This window comes from Tinamus guttatus, unplaced genomic scaffold (genome assembly GCF_059628265.1).
Source record: "Tinamus guttatus ecotype Peru unplaced genomic scaffold, ASM5962826v1 Tinamus_guttatus_pri_ptg000356l, whole genome shotgun sequence".
In the NCBI taxonomy this organism is placed as follows: Eukaryota; Metazoa; Chordata; class Aves; order Tinamiformes; family Tinamidae; genus Tinamus; species Tinamus guttatus.
The window spans coordinates 4,341,683-4,359,487 of record NW_028288890.1 but is presented as its reverse complement, the minus strand read 5'-3'; the positions used below and the strand labels follow the sequence as shown (position 1 = coordinate 4,359,487).

General features: G+C 49.6%; 1 protein-coding gene across 2 annotated transcripts in view; it reads left to right on the top strand.

The window, feature by feature from the left end:
* Positions 1–16,682, top strand: part of MTMR4 (myotubularin related protein 4) — a 32,355-nt gene extending 15,673 nt beyond the window's left edge. For both annotated transcript variants that reach the window (XM_088530128.1, XM_088530127.1), the window contains exons 7-18: positions 2,981–3,094; positions 7,874–8,070; positions 8,340–8,468; positions 8,770–8,881; positions 9,322–9,517; positions 10,012–10,197; positions 10,956–11,126; positions 11,242–11,396; positions 11,922–13,149; positions 13,519–13,629; positions 13,943–14,031; positions 14,416–16,682. In XM_088530128.1, coding sequence (XP_088386254.1) covers positions 2,981–3,094; positions 7,874–8,070; positions 8,340–8,468; positions 8,770–8,881; positions 9,322–9,517; positions 10,012–10,197; positions 10,956–11,126; positions 11,242–11,396; positions 11,922–13,149; positions 13,519–13,629; positions 13,943–14,031; positions 14,416–14,593 — 2,866 coding nt within the window. In that variant the 3' untranslated portion in view covers positions 14,594–16,682. The remainder of the gene's footprint in view (positions 1–2,980; positions 3,095–7,873; positions 8,071–8,339; positions 8,469–8,769; positions 8,882–9,321; positions 9,518–10,011; positions 10,198–10,955; positions 11,127–11,241; positions 11,397–11,921; positions 13,150–13,518; positions 13,630–13,942; positions 14,032–14,415) is intronic.
* The last annotated feature ends 1,123 nt before the right edge of the window (positions 16,683–17,805 follow it).

Below are 17,805 nucleotides of genomic sequence, written 5' to 3'. Positions count from 1 at the left end.
GAAACTTGCTTATTGGCTGCAAAGCTGGTGGGATTTGTGCACACGTAGTTCTCTTAAAAAAAAAAAAAAAAAAAAAACTAGTCATCTTTCAGTGATGGTATCGGTCTTTGTTTCCTTGGTCTTTATTTACAGTTGCAACTTTATTGTTGGTTATTTCATCTGGAAGTAGTTGCTCTGAGTTGGAGAGAGCTGAATGTGTCTTCTTGTTTCTGTGACCACTCCTAATTCATTTTTTCTCTTATTTTGTTTTTTTTTTCCTACAAATTTTAATATTTTGCTCGCATGAGAAGAGAGGTACTTAGCATTCTTGCTTGTATTTGCCCTATGAATGTTTAGACAATAAGTCTTCAAGGATTATTAGGACCTGCAGTGATAAAACTGGCAGTTATCTTGAATATTTGTCTTTCATTGATATGGCTGCTGCTTTCCATGTAAGGAGAAGCTTTGCCAGCCCTGTTCTGTAGGCATTGACTTGTGTTGACTTACGCAGTTGCTTTACTGCATAAAACAACTTTTTCTGCAATCAAATATTACAGTTTAAAAACCTTGTCATTTGGTGGCTTGGGTCAGTGTAGTGCGAGGGCCACTGCAGTCCTGCTGCCCGTCCATGAACCGTGTCCAACCGTGAAGCCAAAGCCCGTCAGCCGCATCGGTTGTACCCGCTTGTTCCGTGGTGAGTACAGGCAGCTCTAGGTGCTCCTTGTTGCATGGCTTCCCCCACAGAAGTTGTGTTGACTCTTCCCGAGCGTCCGTATTTACTCTCGTCCGGACGCAGCAGCCGCTGCCTTTGTAGGGAGGTCGGAGCCGGGTGCTTTCCCACGTTCTCCCCAGAGATCTTTTAAAACCTGGATAGCGTGTTTGCCACCTTCACTCCCCTGGTGCTCCAGCCAATGTAAGCAATAGCTTACACATCTCACTTAATCATTGACCTGCTGCATACTTGGGTGGCTGTGGAACAGTTGAGTGAATATTGTCTATTCCTGGTGACAAGTCCCTCTTCATTTCTAGCAATGAATGCTAAAATGCTTGCTGCTGATGTTTCCATGTTACTCTTTTCCTCCAGTTTGTCCCTTGTAAAAGGGGAGTAGATATGGGAACACCTTTATGCACTTCTCTGGTGAACACCAGGCCAAATATCTTTGCTTTTCTGTTATGATCTTGCACATCCATGAGACCTTCAGAGCCTCAAAACCTGCATGACATCTCTTGTTGTCCCTTTACTAGTTTTAATTTAGCTTTACATTTGGCTCTTTGGGTTTGTGTCATTTAGAAACACTTCCCCTCTTTGCAGGATGCCCTTCTAGCCTGTCCTTTGCTGACTGGTTCAGTCTGCCAGCTCCTGCTTTCTTTTGCTTGTTTCTTTGATTTTTTGAGCTCTCCGATGCCCAGAAGAGTATGTTTAAACAACCAGCAACGTTACCTGCGAGCTTTTCCTGTTCTTGCTTTTTCCTCTCATTTCAAGAAAAGCTTTTTTTTTTTTATGTAGTTCCCCTTTCTGAAGCTGATACATTACAGTGATGGGGGAATTTCCACTCTAAAAATATTGTTGAATTTTACCATTGTGCGATGGTCACGGTTACAAAATGATCTTTTTTTCCTCCAGTTTTTCTAGCCTGGAGTAGCTATGTGCATGTTCATGACTAAGGAGTTATGTGTCCTCCATATTGTTCAGCTGAGGGCACCAAGAAGCAGGTGATGGCATCTAAACATGTAGCCTTGGCATCACGTCGTGGCACGTCCGCATTTTACGTGGGCGCCGTACAAGTTTTCCCTGCAGTTTCTGCCCTTCCAGCCCTTCTGAATCTCCCTCAGCCTCTCGCAGATGTTTCCAGCATGCTCTGACCACTGGTAGAAAAGCCCTGGTGCTTTTCTGATTCCCTTTAGCATCAGGGGTTCCAGTCCTTGTGCACATTGTTAGTTGTTTGGTAATTTGATGTGGCCTCACACTTTCCTTTCACACTTCTTAAGTGTCATTCACTACATATTCCCTGTCTCAGACTATCAAACTTATCCCCCAAAACTCAGGTTATTTTCATTATATCAGTTTTATAAGATTTGGATAAGTCAGCAGCTCCTTTACCCTGGCTCTTCAGTTTCTCTATTTTTTTGAAATCTAGTCTTTGTCTTGATCTCATTGCCTGTTTTTATGCACCCTCCTTAAATTTGGGTTAACTTCTTGAAACTTTCCTTTTACTTCTTTTCTGAATATTATTACCATCTGTTTTATCATTTTCCTAAGATGCAGAGTTTTAGCTACTTAACTTTTAGAAGAAGTGCTATATCAAGTCAGTTTTTAGTTTCAGACAGCTCCTGTAATGTTTAATTTTCTGTTTAGATCTAGATGAAGTCCAGTGCATAGACTTTAGATCTTCCAAATTTTCCTCCATACCTTAGTAGAGGCTGGCCTCCTGTCAGGTACTATTACTCTCAGGCACACATTGAAATTGGGCTTCTCTGATTCCCTGTCCAGTTTTACATGTGGAACAAACAGCATTTCACCGGATGCATCACAGATATACTGGTCTGCAGCTTCTCAGCTGTTAGTTTAAATTTTGCTTCCTAAATTCCCCTTCTCCGTGGTAGCCTCCTTCCTGGGAGCTTCCAAGAAGCTGTCTAGGCACCATGTGAAGGCTCCCATCTTCTCACACTTCAGGCGAGTCCTCACTAGGATCCCAAATGCAGCATCCCTGTGTGCTGTGCCCTGCTCCCGCCATCGGCTGCGCTGGAGGGATGACCTGGACTCAAGGGAACACCCGTCACCATCTGGAATTTGCCTCTTGGTTTGACCCGCTTCCCTTCTGCCCTGACACAAGCAGCGTGGGGCGCAGTCTGGAGCGGACACTGCTCTTAGATGCCCCTTGTCAGTTTGTCTGACTTTAGGAGAAATCTGAGCAGCTCCTGCTTTCCGTCTCTGCATGGTCTATCCAGCATGGATTCTGGTTGCTGTGTTGTCACCTTGCCGTGTTGCCTTCTTTTCTAGGCTTTGTTCCAGTTATCCCCAGAAGCTGCTGGTTCCTGTCTGGATTACTGACAAGGAGCTGGAGAACGTGGCGTCGTTCAGATCTTGGAAGAGGATCCCTGTTGTGGTGTACAGGTAAAAACAAAAGCAAAGCACCGCTCATCGCCTCAACGCCACCCCCCGGGGCTGTCCTTTCCCTTCAGGCTCCTGGCTCAGTGTTGGGAAGCCGGGTGGGTGCCGGGGCTGTGCAGCAGTGCCTGCTCCCAGGACCCTTTTTCCTCCCACCGCACGTGAGCCTTGCTAGGAACTCGATCTCTGATGATAAAACGCAGGATGTTCTTCAGAAGGGAGAAAAGATGTTCCAGGAACTATTGCTTCTTTCCTACTTTCAGTTGGATATAAAGATGTGGGTGACTCGCCTCCTATGGGAGTTGGAACAAGAAAGCAACCTGGAATTAGGCTTGTCCTTCTGGGAGTTTCTAAACTTTTTCTGGGATTGGTATTTGCCTAACTGCTAGTTCTAAAAGAAATCCTAGCCAAAATGGACCTGCTCTGTGGCTCCTCTATCTACCAGTTAGTAAGGCCTCGATATACCTTTTAATACCCAGCCGGAAATCATTTTTGCTTTAGTTGAGTTCTGAGAGTTTGAGAATGTTTAGTTAACGGGTAGGTCGCAATGTTTGCACACGGCTGGAAGCTGATTCTTTTCTAGCAGGTAAATATGAACAGTACCTATTCCCTGAGCAGAGGAGCCTTCCAGAAATAATATATACGTGCTTTAAAATGCAAGAGGCTATGCAGAAAATAAAGCAAGGTTTGGGGAGGTGATGTCTTATTAAACAATTTGTAGGAGAGTGATGTGTCTGAAAGAAATGGAAGGCTAGAACAATTCTGTTCAGAGTTTTATAACATCCCTGCAATGGTACCCAGTAATTCACAGGCTGAGCTGTAACCCTCTGCAGCCAGGGATCAGATTAGAAGATGCTGACAAGTTACATTATAAGATGGGGCAACCAAGGGTGCTTGCCCACTTTGTATCTCATTCCCACGCATTCTCTACTAGCCTTTGCCCTCAAGATTGAAGTCTTCTTGGCCAGCAGAGTCCACAAGGGTCATGCCTGTTTCTGGAGTGTTCTCCTTGTGTAACAAGGAGACATGAACAGCCTAGCACTCAGCTCTGGGAACAAGTGGGCTTGCATGAATGTATCCTAAGAGCACTAAGTGCTCAGTGACTCGGGAACTACAAGACTATCTAGTAAAGTTGAGAGAGGGTTTTTTGTTGGATGTGTTTGGGTTTTTTTTTTTGAGAACAGGGCTGAATTCAGTGGTTCACAGTCAGATCTGTAAATCATACGATACTGAACGTATCATGTTACCGGTTTCCATACAAAAAAAGTATAATTTAGCTTTTTAAACATTATAGAAATACAGATCTCCATGTGTCTGTCTGCAGTGGAGGAGCACAGCAGGAGCCTCAGACACAGTCCATTTTTAAAACAACGCAAAGGATGCGATGAATTATTTAGCTGGCTGCAAAGGGAGACGGATGCTCTCTGCCAGGTTCCTCTGTCTGCACAGCCACTTTCATAAGACCTTGAGACTCTGCCTGACGGTTCCTGAGCGGCCTTGCCCCGTCGCGCCGCAGCGGTGGCGCGGAGGCAGCAGGGAGCTGCAGAGCTGAGCGCTCCCTCTCGGCCTCCTGGGCACGAAGGAAGGGGCCAGGACTCTAATCCAGGGACTTGGAAGCTGAAAACACTTGCGTAAAGGTTGCCAGCTGAGGTGCGTGTAAGTGACGGCGGAGAGGCAGCAGCTTGGTGAACCCTCTCAGCTCTTTCTTGTGTTTTAACCCAAGCTGCTTGGCTTTCCGGGGTGCAGGAGCACTCGTTTGGCTAGATAACAGAGGAAAGATTTAAAAGACATTAGTTGCTGCTGCTTGGATGATGGTTATAGGTCGGATGGCATGTGCTGACGGACCAAATATGCTTTACCCATGTATTCTGCATGAGTCTGGGGGGGACCTTAACTGATAAGCTGTAGAGGCACTTTCTACTCCAACTTTGAATCCTGAAAAGGCTTCATGTCTAAACTGAGAATCCCTAAGGAATAATTATGTCCATGTAAGTTAAAATGCTAGAGCGTCTTCCAGCTCTCCGTTTCAAGGGCAACGACATTACTCTCTGGGGAAAATCTCTGCAAAAGTCCCAAGCAAGAAACGAACCGAAATGCTTCCTGTGCCTGTGCTGGGGAATTTGCAGGAGGATGTAGAGCCGCGGTGTGGGTACAGCCCTGCCTTGGGAAGGCCCTCACTGCTCAGGCTTGCCTGGCCCACAGACACTGGTCAGCCTTTCTGCTTGCTGGTCTCTTCACGCTCCTCAGTGCTGGCCGTGTTTGTTTTGTGAGACCACCCTTATGTCTCTTGAAACTGGCTACCTCAAGACCAGTATTTTTTGCACTGTTTATCTTGTGGAACCATGAAACTTTCTGAATTTAGCATGGCTCTGTCAGTAGCACTGCATTTAGCAGGCTGTCCCTGGCTCCACGCTCAGATGGCCTCACACATGTCCCCTTGCCATAGCTGAGCTCTTTCCTCTGCACCCCAGAGCAGAGGGATCGCATCCCGAGCGCCTGTTGGGAGCAGTTCCCAGCGCGGCGCCCGCCTTGTGCCCGTGCTGCTGGCACCGGGCAGGGCTGTGGGGCTGCCAGCACAGCAGCCTGGGAGCACCGAGCCTGCCCCTTGGCTCCGTTTCATTAGCAGGATAAACAAAGCCCTGGCTGCTGTGTGTGTTACCATTCCGCAGAACGGATCTCCTGGGAGCCACTGCTCCTCCGTTCACCTTGCAACACAGAGCAGCACCAGAAGAACAAGGACAGCAATGTTTCCACTCAGCTGAACATGGATGTTCTTTCTTGGGAAGTCTTTGGTTCAGGGGCTTCATCAACATTACCTGTTCAGAGCAATAATAAATTTCCTTGGTGTGCTGATAAGTTCCCTCAACAGAATAAGGAGATTTTGTCCCTGAAAGTATAATTATTAGCAAAATTATTTCTGCCAGCTGTTGTCACAACTGGTGACACGCTCACCTTGGAGCGATGGAATGACGCTCGTGCTAGTGTGCTTTAGGATTTAGCCCTACATGTCCCCCTTTTGGCCAGTGATGCAGCTTTTGAGGTCTCAACCACAAGACAAATGGTTGGAAGGGGGTGGCCAGATGCACTCTCTGCATCTTTATGTTCTTAGGCTGCTGCAGTGGGACTGTGGGGTAGGGAGAGGCAGGCACTGGGGCTGTGAAGAACTGAGGTGCTGGGGCTGCCCGTTTGGTATCGTGTGTCTGAGAAGGGCCAGGGAGCAGCAGGAGAGGCTCAAGGAAGGCAAGGGGGACAAGTACGCGGGTGTTCTGCCCTGGTGGATATTTGGAGCCACCAGGAGCTTGCAGATTTGCTAAAAGAGGGATTCAGGAGAGCATGCCATTTTCACTGTCATTTTATGGATCTACCTTCCATGAATTTAATGCACCTTGGAACCAATATATACATCTTGCCTTGACATTTTATGCCTTTCACATCCATTCTTGTCGCTCTGCTGTGACAGAGTCATTGCCATCTTGAGCTATTCCTACAACAAAACTATTCTGTACCTCTGATTGCCCCTTCACCCTTTGCTGTAGCATTTCCAGTACTACGCCGAGTACTGAATTTGAGTGCTGTATTTGAGTACTACATTGTTTTTGAGGAGGACTAATAAGAAATATGTGTAACTTGGAAGATGTAAGCATAAGATGTGGTGCCATCATATTTTCTGTTCTTTTTTTCTTCTTCAATAACTTTTAACAATTTCTTAACCTTTTTGCTTCTCTCAAGCATTGAGCTGAAGTTTTTGGAGAACAAGAGAGAGGTTTCAGAGTGTTTGTCCTGAGATTTGACTGCTGTTTTATACCCAATTGCTTCATATTATAGTTAGGGATTCTTTTTGCACATCTTTAAAAACATCCCATTTATCAGCGTGAAATTTTACGTGTTATTTTTATTACCCAGTACGTTGAGATCCTTGGTAGCTTTTCCAATCAGGTGTAGACTATCCTGGATAATTTTTTATCACCATCAAACTTTGTTGCTTAATTGTCCACTCAGGCCCTTTGCAAGTAACTTCACTCATACGTTGATGTGAAAAATGAGCATTTATTCCTACTTTATCCCTTCTGCCAGGCCTTCATTGCTAACAAATAGGGTAGGGTTCACGTTTTAGGGGCTATTCATAAACCCCAGCTCAAGCCTCTGCCCAGAAACAAGCCAATCTAGCGCGTAGTGAGATAATCTTCCTAATTTACAACCAATAAATCAGATGGCTTAACAACAGCACTTGCTTGAAGGGAGAAAAAAAAATATGATAATGGGAGCACAGACTAGTACTACAATAAATATTATTTGCTCAAAGTATAACTGTAATTATTTAAAATTCTCTTGCACTCTAATTACTTAGCAGTAAAACAACTGGCAGCCTCCCCCTTGTGCGGGACCCTCTGTTCCTTGTAGTGGGTGTCGGGGCCTGGCCATGGCCGTTGGACCCGTCTGAGCTGGGGTCCACCCAAGGTGCCGCTGCCCACGGGCGCAGGCTGCTCCTGCAAACGCCCCAGCAAACGCCCCAGCGAGCTGCTGCTCTGTGGCCTCGCTCTGCAGCCCCGTTAGCTGCTCCTCACCTCCCTGATTTGCGTGCCGGGCTCTGGGCTGCTGCTGTCACACGCCGTGTTTATTTGCAATGCCCCGTGCTATTCCTCTGGGGGATTGTGAGGGCGGACGCAGTAAATGAAGCAGCGAGGATGGTGGCACAATATATGTAGATAAATGAGAGAATTAAAAGTCTCGAGATGCTTCCTCACCTCTTTGGAGGGCGTCCTGAGGCTCTCGCTTCCCTTGCAGACACGTGCGCAACGGGGCGGTCATTGCTCGCTGCAGCCAGCCCGAGATCAGCTGGTGGGGCTGGCGCAACGCTGACGACGAGTACCTGGTGACATCCATTGCCAAAGCGTGTGCCTTGAACCCCGGAGCCAAGGCGGGCGGCGCGGCGCAGCCCGGCGGGGGCAGCGACGGCAGCGAGCCCTGCGACGCCGACTTCGGTGAGACAGCGGCTCCCTCGCGCGCTCCCAAAGCGGGGCCCGGGCAGCTCCCTGCGCCCCGGCAGCGGGTTATGGGCAGCGCCGCGTTTGCTTTGCCGACAGCAGCAGGTCGGGCGGTTGTAAGGGAGGGTTTAAACTTGATCTCTACGCTGATGGTCTTGGGCATGTTGTCCCCTATGATGAGGGGATAGGCCTTGGAGCCCGTGCTCGGCCAGCGCTCGGTGGCGGCGCAGCGGCTGCCGCGAGCTCAGCCCGGGCTCTCCCTGCAGACTCGTCGCTGACGGCGTGCTCGGGGGTGGAGAATGCTGGCACTCCTCAGAAGCTGCTCATCCTCGACGCAAGGTCCTACACGGCGGCCGTCGCCAACAGAGCAAAGGGAGGAGGCTGCGAGTGTGAAGGTGCGTGGGGCTGAGCACCCTCCTCTCAACACGCTGTTCCTGGCGGGTCCTGGAGCACAGTTTGAGCCAGGGCTGTGCTTTGGCATCCAGGCCGTGAGCCCTTCTCAGCGCTGCAGAGGTCAGCGTCCCGGATACGTTGCTGGGACGATAAGGGCCTCCCTGCTGCCGGAGACTAGGAGCGCTGCTGGGGAGGGGGGACACCAAACCACGGGTATGGAGACACTTGCTTCAGTGGCAGCAGCACTCGCTGATTTTTTTTTCTTTCTTTTTTTTTCCCCTCCCCTCCTGTCTGTGTATTCAGAGTATTACCCAAACTGTGAAGTTGTGTTCATGGGCATGGCCAACATCCATTCCATCCGGAACAGCTTTCAGTATCTGCGTGCTGTCTGCAGCCAGGTGCCAGATCCTAGCAAGTAAGTGATCTTTCTCTCTAAATGAATTGGATACTGCATCTGCTAAATGTCCTGGAGGACTACTTTTTTTCTCCTCGCCGCTTCCTTTATCCTCTCTGCTTCCTTTATCCTCTCCAAGAGTTTAGGGTCAGAAATTGGAGGGATAGGAAAGTGCTTCTAGGGCTTGAATGCTGCTCATTCTGATCCTTGGTAATCCAGAAGGGATTGCAGCACTGGGAGACTTAACTAAGTGTCTTTTCAGAAGATTCTAAAAAAGATTTCAAGTAGTTGTCTGGGAAAAACTGAAATTAACTGTTGTGTTCCTTGTACTTAGTCCCAAACTGGCCGATTTCTCTTTCAGAGATGGTTTTCACTGAGGACTCCAAGAGGTCTTTCGATAATATGCATTTTGTTTTCCACTGGAAAGCTAAGCAACTGTTTTCTTTTTGCACACACTCTAGCTGGCTTTCAGCTCTGGAGAGCACCAAGTGGCTGCAGCACCTTTCTGTCATGCTAAAGGCAGCAGTCCTGGTCGCCAACGCGGTCGACAGAGAAGGGCGTCCAGTGCTGGTCCATTGCTCGGATGGCTGGGACAGGACTCCGCAGATTGTGGCCCTGGCAAAGATCCTGCTGGACCCTTACTACAGGACCATGGAGGTACCAGTTCTGCTGCTCTGCTGTTCTGTGTCTGTGAAAAGGCAGCTTTGGTCTTTTGAATCTCTGCAGGAAGAACATGGGGAGAATTGTCTTTAGCGGAGCAGCAGCTCAGTGGAGTTTGAGCTGCTCTTGTGGCTGTTGGGTTTTCCCATGTACTCTTCCTGTCTGTTTTGCATGAGCTGTATCTCACACTCACACCCTTGCTAAGCTTCTAGTACTTTAGTAAATGTTCTCGTGTTCAAGGTTCAGCTGCTTCTCTACTGTTACCTATACTTACGCCCTGTTTGATACTTATATACTTATATACTTATGTCCTGTTTGATATGGAGATAACAGCTGCTATTTTGTATTTGGAAATCTCTGACTTTCAGGTAGCTTTGCTCCCAGGCCAAGCGCTAACGTAGCCTCCTTTGCAGCCCTGCACTACTGACAAATAGGACTTGCCTTGTCCTGCAGCGAAGTTGCCTGCAGGTAACATTGCCTTTTATTCCCAGGGCTTCCAAGTGCTTGTTGAATCAGACTGGCTGGATTTTGGTCACAAATTTGGTGATCGCTGTGGTCACCAAGAGAAGGTGGAAGATCAGAATGAGCAGTGCCCGGTGTTTCTGCAGTGGCTGGATGCTGTTCATCAACTTCTGAAGCAATTCCCTTGCCTCTTTGAATTCAATGAAGCTTTCCTGGTAAGAAACACGCAAGCAAACATCCCAATTACTCAGCAGACATGAGCAGAGGTAGCGAGAGGGCTGTGACATTTTATGCTGCTCCAATTGAAAGATGCAAAATTTAAATTCTGTAAAAAAAATGGGAAAGTGTTTAAGTGTTTCTTGGACTTTCCTACTGGCATGGCTGAAACAAGGTCACTGTGTAGGTCCAACCCTGCCCTTTTTCATACTCTGACTTGCTTCAGTATGCCGTGCTCCTGCCTGCCTCTCCTCAGCTGCTTGTACATTCTGTTTTCTCCCAGGGGGTATTACAGGCACCTCTACTGGGCTGGACAATGATGAAGACTTTTATATTCTGAGATTTTTTTGGTTTTCTTTGCTTGGTGGTTTTTGTTTTGTTTTGATTTTATCACATTTTCCCCAGGTTCCCCCAGGTTCAGAGCACTGTTTTGCTCAGAAGCCTGATTCTTCATCTCAGAGTGATATGAGTCTGAAACATTAAGAAAAAATGGTGGAGTGAAAGCTAATCTCTGATTATCAGATAATATAGGTTGTGGTTATAGAGGGATGGATATGTTATTAAAGTGAAGGCATCAGTCAACTGATCTAAGTGATCCCTGTCCTTGTCCTGCCCTCTTGATGGAGAGGACAGCACTGAGGTACCCAGCTGGGTGGGAAGCCCAGGAGCTGTCCTGGGAGGGTGGAAGATGTTGCCCTTCGGGCCAGGAGACCCTGTTTTGCAGCAGCTCTGACGGGCGTCGCTCTTTGTGCGGCAGGTGAAGCTGGTGCAGCACACGTACTCCTGCCTCTATGGCACCTTCCTGGGGAACAGCCCGTGCGAGCGCGAGATGCACAACATCTACAAGAGAACCTGCTCCGTGTGGTCCCTCCTGCGCGCTGGCAATAAGAACTTCCACAATCTTCTCTACATGCCGGGCTCCGAGCAGGTAAGCAGAGCTTCTGGCTCTGCAGGCTCGTGCACAGCTGGGCACAGAGGGCAGGAGGGGAGCTGGCTGAGGAGGTTTTCTTTAGTGGTTTCTCTGAATGTGATGGTTGTTGCAGGTGCTGCATCCCGTGTGCCATGTACGAGCGCTGCATGTCTGGACAGCAGTGTATCTGCCGGCTTCCTCCCCTCATCCTCTAGGACAGGAGGAGATGGACATTTACCTGCCCCCTGGATCTCAAAGCCAGGAGTTCAGCGGCAGATGTTTGGACAGGTAAGAGCCTGGAGCCCCAGACCAAGGCTCCTTCCTGCTCACAGGCTCTTTTTTCCCCTTCTTGCTCACTGTATGTTCTCTGGCCAGTGTTACCTCTAGTAGGTGTGATCTTTGTTCTGCAGAGCAGGAGCTCCGTGGCCATGTCGCAGCCATGGGAGAAGGGCCCCATGGCTGAGGCTGCTCTGCAGCCCTGCGGGTTGCAGCTCGTGCTGCTTGGCCTCCCCTACCAGCCCCAGTCACCTGTAATAAGGAATCATAGAATCACAGAATCCTTAAGGTTGGAAGGGACCTCTAGAGATCATCTAGTCCAACCCCCTGCACACGCAGGGTCACCTAGAGCACGTGGCACAGGACTGCGTCCAAGCGGGTTTGGAAGATCTCCAGAGAAGGAGACTCCACAACCTCTCTGGGCAGCCTGTTCCAGTGCTCTGTCACCCTGAATGCTTCCTTTCTGCACCTCACTTTCTAGGGAAACAAGGAAAGCTTCAGTTTTGGTTTGAGCTTGACTTTGCTTTTGGGTTCTAGATTACCAAAGACGAGATCCATGGATGACCTGCTTTCAGCCTGCGACTCCAGCAGCCCGCTGACCCGCACGTCCAGCGATCCCAACCTGAACAACCACTGCCAGGATGTCAGGATGGGCCTGGAGCCCAGGCCTGCTAACGCCGAGAGCGCTGAGCAGCACGGGGCAGAGGGCAGCACGGGGGCCGCAGGAGAGGGGCAGCAGGAGGCAGAGGAGCAAGGGGAAGAGGCCCCTCCGCAGCCCCACAGTGGGGCCAGGAGCCCTGTGGAGCCCCAGGGCCCCAGGGAGCAGCCGGGCAGCTGGGCTCCTGTGCCAGCCAGCACAATGGGCAGCAGAGCACGTGCAGCGGAGCTGGACGGTGCAAACCCAGCTCCAAACCTCCCTGCACAGGAAAATCTTGACAGAATTTGCACCAGTTCTGGGAAGCAGTTGGAAACCTGCCCCCAGGAACCTCTGAAGGCTCCTGGCTTGGTATCCAATGGAGGAGCCTGTCCCAAGAAAAGCAGCGCAGGTGAAGATGTTCCCAGCCAGGAGTTGCTCGCTCCAAGCAGTGCTTTACAGGATACCCCAGGCCCTTCCCTGGGTATCCCCTGCCTGGATGGAGACCGTTGCAGAGGTGATACTAGAAGGAAAGGGCCTTGCGAGGAGCCTGCCCGCCTGGGGAAAGTTCCACTCGAGCAATGGCGGAAGACCATTTCCCAGAGCCAAAGCAGCGAATTCTCCTTCCTGGGATCCAACTGGGACAGTTTCCAAGGAATGGTGACATCTGTCCCCAATGGGGAGCCTGCCCCCAGGCATCTGCTGTATGGCTGCTGCAGCAAGAGGCTGAGCAGCCGGCAGCTGCGGGCGCCCGGCCTGTGCCTCAGCGGCCACTGGGCTGCCAGGGACGGTGCCAAACCCTCGGGCTGCGCCGGCCACGCAGGGCCCCATTTTGCAGGCCTTGCAGGGAGGCCCGGCTGTCCGTGGCTCCCCTGCCACCTGAAACAAGCACCTGGTCCCAAACACGTGCCACCAAAATGTCCTTCTCCGGTGCCTCCTCTCTACCTGGACGATGACGGGCTGCCCTTCCCCACGGACGTGATTCAGCACAGGCTGCGGCAGATCGAGGCCAGCTACAAGCAGGAGGTTGAGCAGCTGCGCAGGCAGGTGCGGGAGCTGCAGCTGCGGCTGGACATCCGTCACTGCTGCGCCCCTCCGGCCGAGCCACCCATGGACTATGAGGATGACTTTGTAAGTAACCGTTCCAGCCGCTCCAGCTCCCAGCTAGCAATGGTCCTTCCCTCCCCTGCCCACCATTCCCGTTCTCTTACATTTGGAGGGGATGGTTAGGATTGTTCATGTGCTGCTTTGGCCCCTTTCCTGTCTTGTCATGCCATGTCCCTGAGTTATAAAAGGATAAATCTGTCCTCCCTTTGCTACTTGAGATCCAAGCAATGGTTCCTATATGGGCCTAAATTCATCCTCCTTTTGCTGCCTGTGTGGGGAACTGCAGAACTGCTCATACTCTCCCCGCTGAGCGGTGCAAATGTGGCTGGAGGGAGGGAATGTCCCTGACTTGGAGGCAACTGAGGGAATTGGTGACTTTGGCTCTCATTTCAGACCTGCTTGAAGGAATCGGATGGCAGCGACACAGAGGATTTCTGCTCCGATCACAGTGAAGACTGCTTGTCGGAAGCAAGCTGGGAGCCTGTTGATAAAAAGGAGACTGAGGTACCTGTCCTGTTGTGACAGCTGTAAATGCACAACGAGACAGTATTTCCTTTCTGGTAGTTTGGGGCAGCAGCAGAGAGTGGGTTGGAGGAGAGTCAGAGAGCAGCAACCCTCATCCTTTAAGATAAGGCGAAGGACGTTCAAGACCTTCCTGATGTGCCAATATAGTGATGGGATGGTGGAGCTCATGGGTGTCATTCTGTGGCCTGTGGGACGTGCTGTGGGCCAGCACATCCTCAGTTGTGCTTTGGTGTCCAAAGACACTGCTCAGTGTGGTGTAGACCTCAACTGACCTGACTGGTGTTTGCCCTAGGTCACGCGGTGGGTCCCGGACCACATGGCCTCCCACTGCTTTAACTGCGACTGTGAATTCTGGCTGGCCAAACGGAGGCATCACTGCAGGTGAACATTTTTCTTTTCCCTACATTTCCACTACCTTTTTCCTCTGTTTCTCTCAAACATCACAAAATCCCTCTCTGCAGTGTGTGTTCACTTCAGCTCCCAGCAGAAAGTTTTAGATCTTTCCTTTATTACACCAAGCCTCATGTAAATTTCTGATAGATTTTCAGTCTTTTCTGCTGCGCGTTTCCTTTTTCCTCATGAGTAGTAAATGCCCAAGTCCCTCTTCAGTGCTACTGAAGAGAGACTTAAATACTCTTAAGACACATGTTGACTGGGTGTAAGTAAGGCTGAGGCTTCACGGCTGAGCTGGATCCTTTGTGCTTCCTGAAGTTGTGCTCCGGTGTTCCCAGTTCTCTGCTCACTTCTGTTCTTGCTCCTTGACAGGAATTGCGGGAATGTGTTTTGCGCTGGTTGCTGCCATCTGAAGCTGCCCATCCCTGATCAGCAGTTATACGACCCTGTCCTCGTTTGTAACTCCTGTTATGACCATATCCAAGTGTCTCGTGCCAGGGAGCTCATGAGCCAACACCTGAAGAAACCCATCGCCACGGCTTCCAGCTGAATGCCACACAGGGACCTGTCGAGCCAGCCTTTCCTCTCGTGGGTTTGAAGGGTGACTCTGCCTCCACTGTAATTGTGAAGGCCTTTGGTGCAACACTTGAACACCAAGCTTGAAAGCACTGTCTTCAGCAGTCTTATTATCAGTCTGGAGCAGAGGAGCTCAAAGTAGAGAGCATGGTGTGTGTCCCCGCTCTGGTACTGGTGGGTCCGTACGTTGTGGTCTGACAACCTAGGGCTAAAGGGGGGACTGCAACCTCTTTCTTCTGTGGGCTGGAAAGGAATGTTTTCACAGATGTTGCCTGTGCAAAGTACCCCCAAAGCAATAGAAAGGCATGTTTAGAAGCAAATCCCCCTACCAAGGCAGGCTCTGTGCAAGGAGGAGGAGGACAGACTCCAGGCAGCACCACGTACATTGGAAGGATCCCAGCTCTCAGCCTGGAGCAGTCCTGCAGATTCTCTTTCCATGGAGTGTGATTTGCCATCAGCTTGGTGAACAAGACTCATTAGCCATCACTAATTGATGTTTGTCTTGAGCGCTGGAAGATTAATTCTGACTGGAAACAGGGCAAGGCGATTTTCCCTGTTTCCACACTCTGCGAGGATTGGTGATTGCACTTGGCTCTGCCCCTGTCCCTCAACACTGCGGGGAGAGGGGGGATTTGGCTTCTCCACTTCCCGCTCTGCCCGTCTGCTTTGTCCGCAGTAGTGTCACAGCCTGGTGCTAACACAGGAATGGCACCCTGATCCTCCCGGCATGGAAGCAGAACTCGTGTTCCTGTGTTGCTCCTCCTCCCCTTTCTGCCCTCTGCTCTCCACTTCCTCTTGCTCTTTATCCTGAAAACTTGATACCTTGAGGGTATAGGCCATAACGTGTTGTTTTACCTCCTGGAATGTGCTGTCTGGTGTATGTGAGGGTTTCAGTCCAAATGCTGCTATATATTTCTGTGCACTTAATGTAACCCGAAAAAGGGAGAATGAAGCATCGATACCAAAACAAGAGTGGGGAAGGACACTGGCTGACATAGACACTAGAGTCTGCGCTTTTCACTTTGGGATGTGCAACCAAGCTACAGTGATGGCCATGACATGTGGCATCTGTTCAGTCCTGGAAACAATCTCTTTGATTTTCCCCAATGCGACTTAAAATTTGTCTTGAATTCGACTTCCTTTTTTGTCTCCTGTACAGTGGTCAAAGTTCAGAGTTGCCAACTTGTAATTGCCTCTCTGCTTCTTCCTTAAACTAGAGAGCAGGAATCCCAGCTCATCCCAAGAACAAAACGAACAGGGTTTAGAAAGAAGGATTTAGAAAGAAAGTGGGCTTCAGGTGAGCTTGAGCTTAATCCCTTGATCACTCTGGGTGTATCCACGCTGCCTCCTTTCCAAGAATCTGCAGATATTAGCCAGGAAGAACAGTTCAAACACGGCACATGTCTTTATAGCAGTGTAGGTTTTCTTTCCAACTCGATGAGATGCTGTTTGGATTCGGTGCCTCATGAGCTGAGGCTCGACATGGGGGGAGGACCAGTGAGGGCATTTGGCCTAATCACGAGGCAAGCGACTTTACACTGTTACGATCTCGCAGATTTTTTTCTTCTGCCAATGGTCTGTCAACTCCAGCAGAGGGAATAGAGTAATGACCCTTTCCTGCACTTGGACATGTCAGTAAATCCCAATAGTGCAAGCAAAGCTAGCATCATCTGAAGACCCCGTACTTACTTGGACTGTGCTTCTTTTCCATACTGGGAACAACCAATATGGCTTTGGGAAGAGAAGGCACCTTGCTTCAGATTCTCCCCTGCCTTGTACCTTGCAGTCATTGCCAGACATGGAAGAGTGACCCTTGGGCTGGAAGAAGAATTTGGATTTGGCTCTGTTTTGCACGTGTTGGAGTGACTGCAAGCAATAAGGAAGCCAGAAACTAGGTACTCCTGGCCCTTCAATTCAGGCCATTAGTCCAAACTGCTTTTAGCTCTTGTGAGTTTCAGCGTCACAATGTGCTGGCCAAAAACTCTAAAATCAGTTCAATAGCATTGTGACAAACAAAATGTGCTGTACACTCAATACAGTTCAAATAAAATCTCTATATTAGTGCTGCTGCGTTGGGGCTCGTTCTTCAGTTGGTGGCATGTTCTTGCACAGACCTTTCCTAGCTCGTACCTGCCACCCTGTCCCTTGATTAAGGCCTGTTAGGAATCTAACACTTCTCGCAAACAGGAGCCACAGGTAGGACATGGAGCAACCTGGGCCACGCGCGTCTGCTCCGAGGATTCGTGTGTCCCCACCTTCCCCCGTGATGTCCCCTCAGGTGAGTGCTCGGGAACACTCACTAGCTGTTCACCAATATTGTACCTAGGCCTGTTAAGTTGTCTCAGCTTTGGCCGTCCCTGTGGCCGTGATGGTTTCACTGCCTTTCATATAGCCCTGGCAGCGTGTGGGCTCCTCCCCGGCCAAGCCACCAGCAAATGTGGCCCAAGTCCCATTTATTGCCCTTCTGTATAACTCGTGTGAGCTAATTCATGTGCATTTCCCTTCCAGACTCGCAATATTCTTGCATACAGAACAACAAATAGGGACCGTTGCCCTTGCCCTTGGCACATGAGGCTGATGTGCAGGGAATCCTGCATCGAGTCTGGGAGTTGTGGGCAGGAGAGAATCCTTAAAAGTGTCACTTCAATTTAAAGCAACCAGAGAACTTAAGATCAACCCTATCTTGGTACGCTAGTCCCGGAGCTGAGATTAGTGCTCCCTTTGGACAGATTATACGAGGTTCCCTCATTGCATTAGAAGTGGCAGCAGTGTGATAACTTGTCACATGTAAAAATTAACCAGCAGCCCTGGAAACAGCGACACAAAAGGTCAAGTCTTCAGGCAGCATTTGTGAATATTAAACCTGAATGATGTTGCTACAAGAAAGTCTCCTGCTTTACTTCCAATCTGAGTTCCAAATAGCATCTTGATATCTAGCAAGAGACGGTGGCTGCTGGGACTGTGCTCTGAACCTTTTGCCATGCATCAACAAGCAGCCCAGCCCCAGCTCGAGCAGGATCTTAGAGGAATTTTCTCCTGCATGTTCAGGGTTGAATGTAGGTGTTTTACTTCAGACGCTGGTGGCTGTCATAGTGTCGGACTGCCTTGTCAGCAAGGATACCTGATGTTTGTGGGTATTGAGCACAAGGAAAAAAATCACTGAAAGAATTTAAAGGCATAATTTGC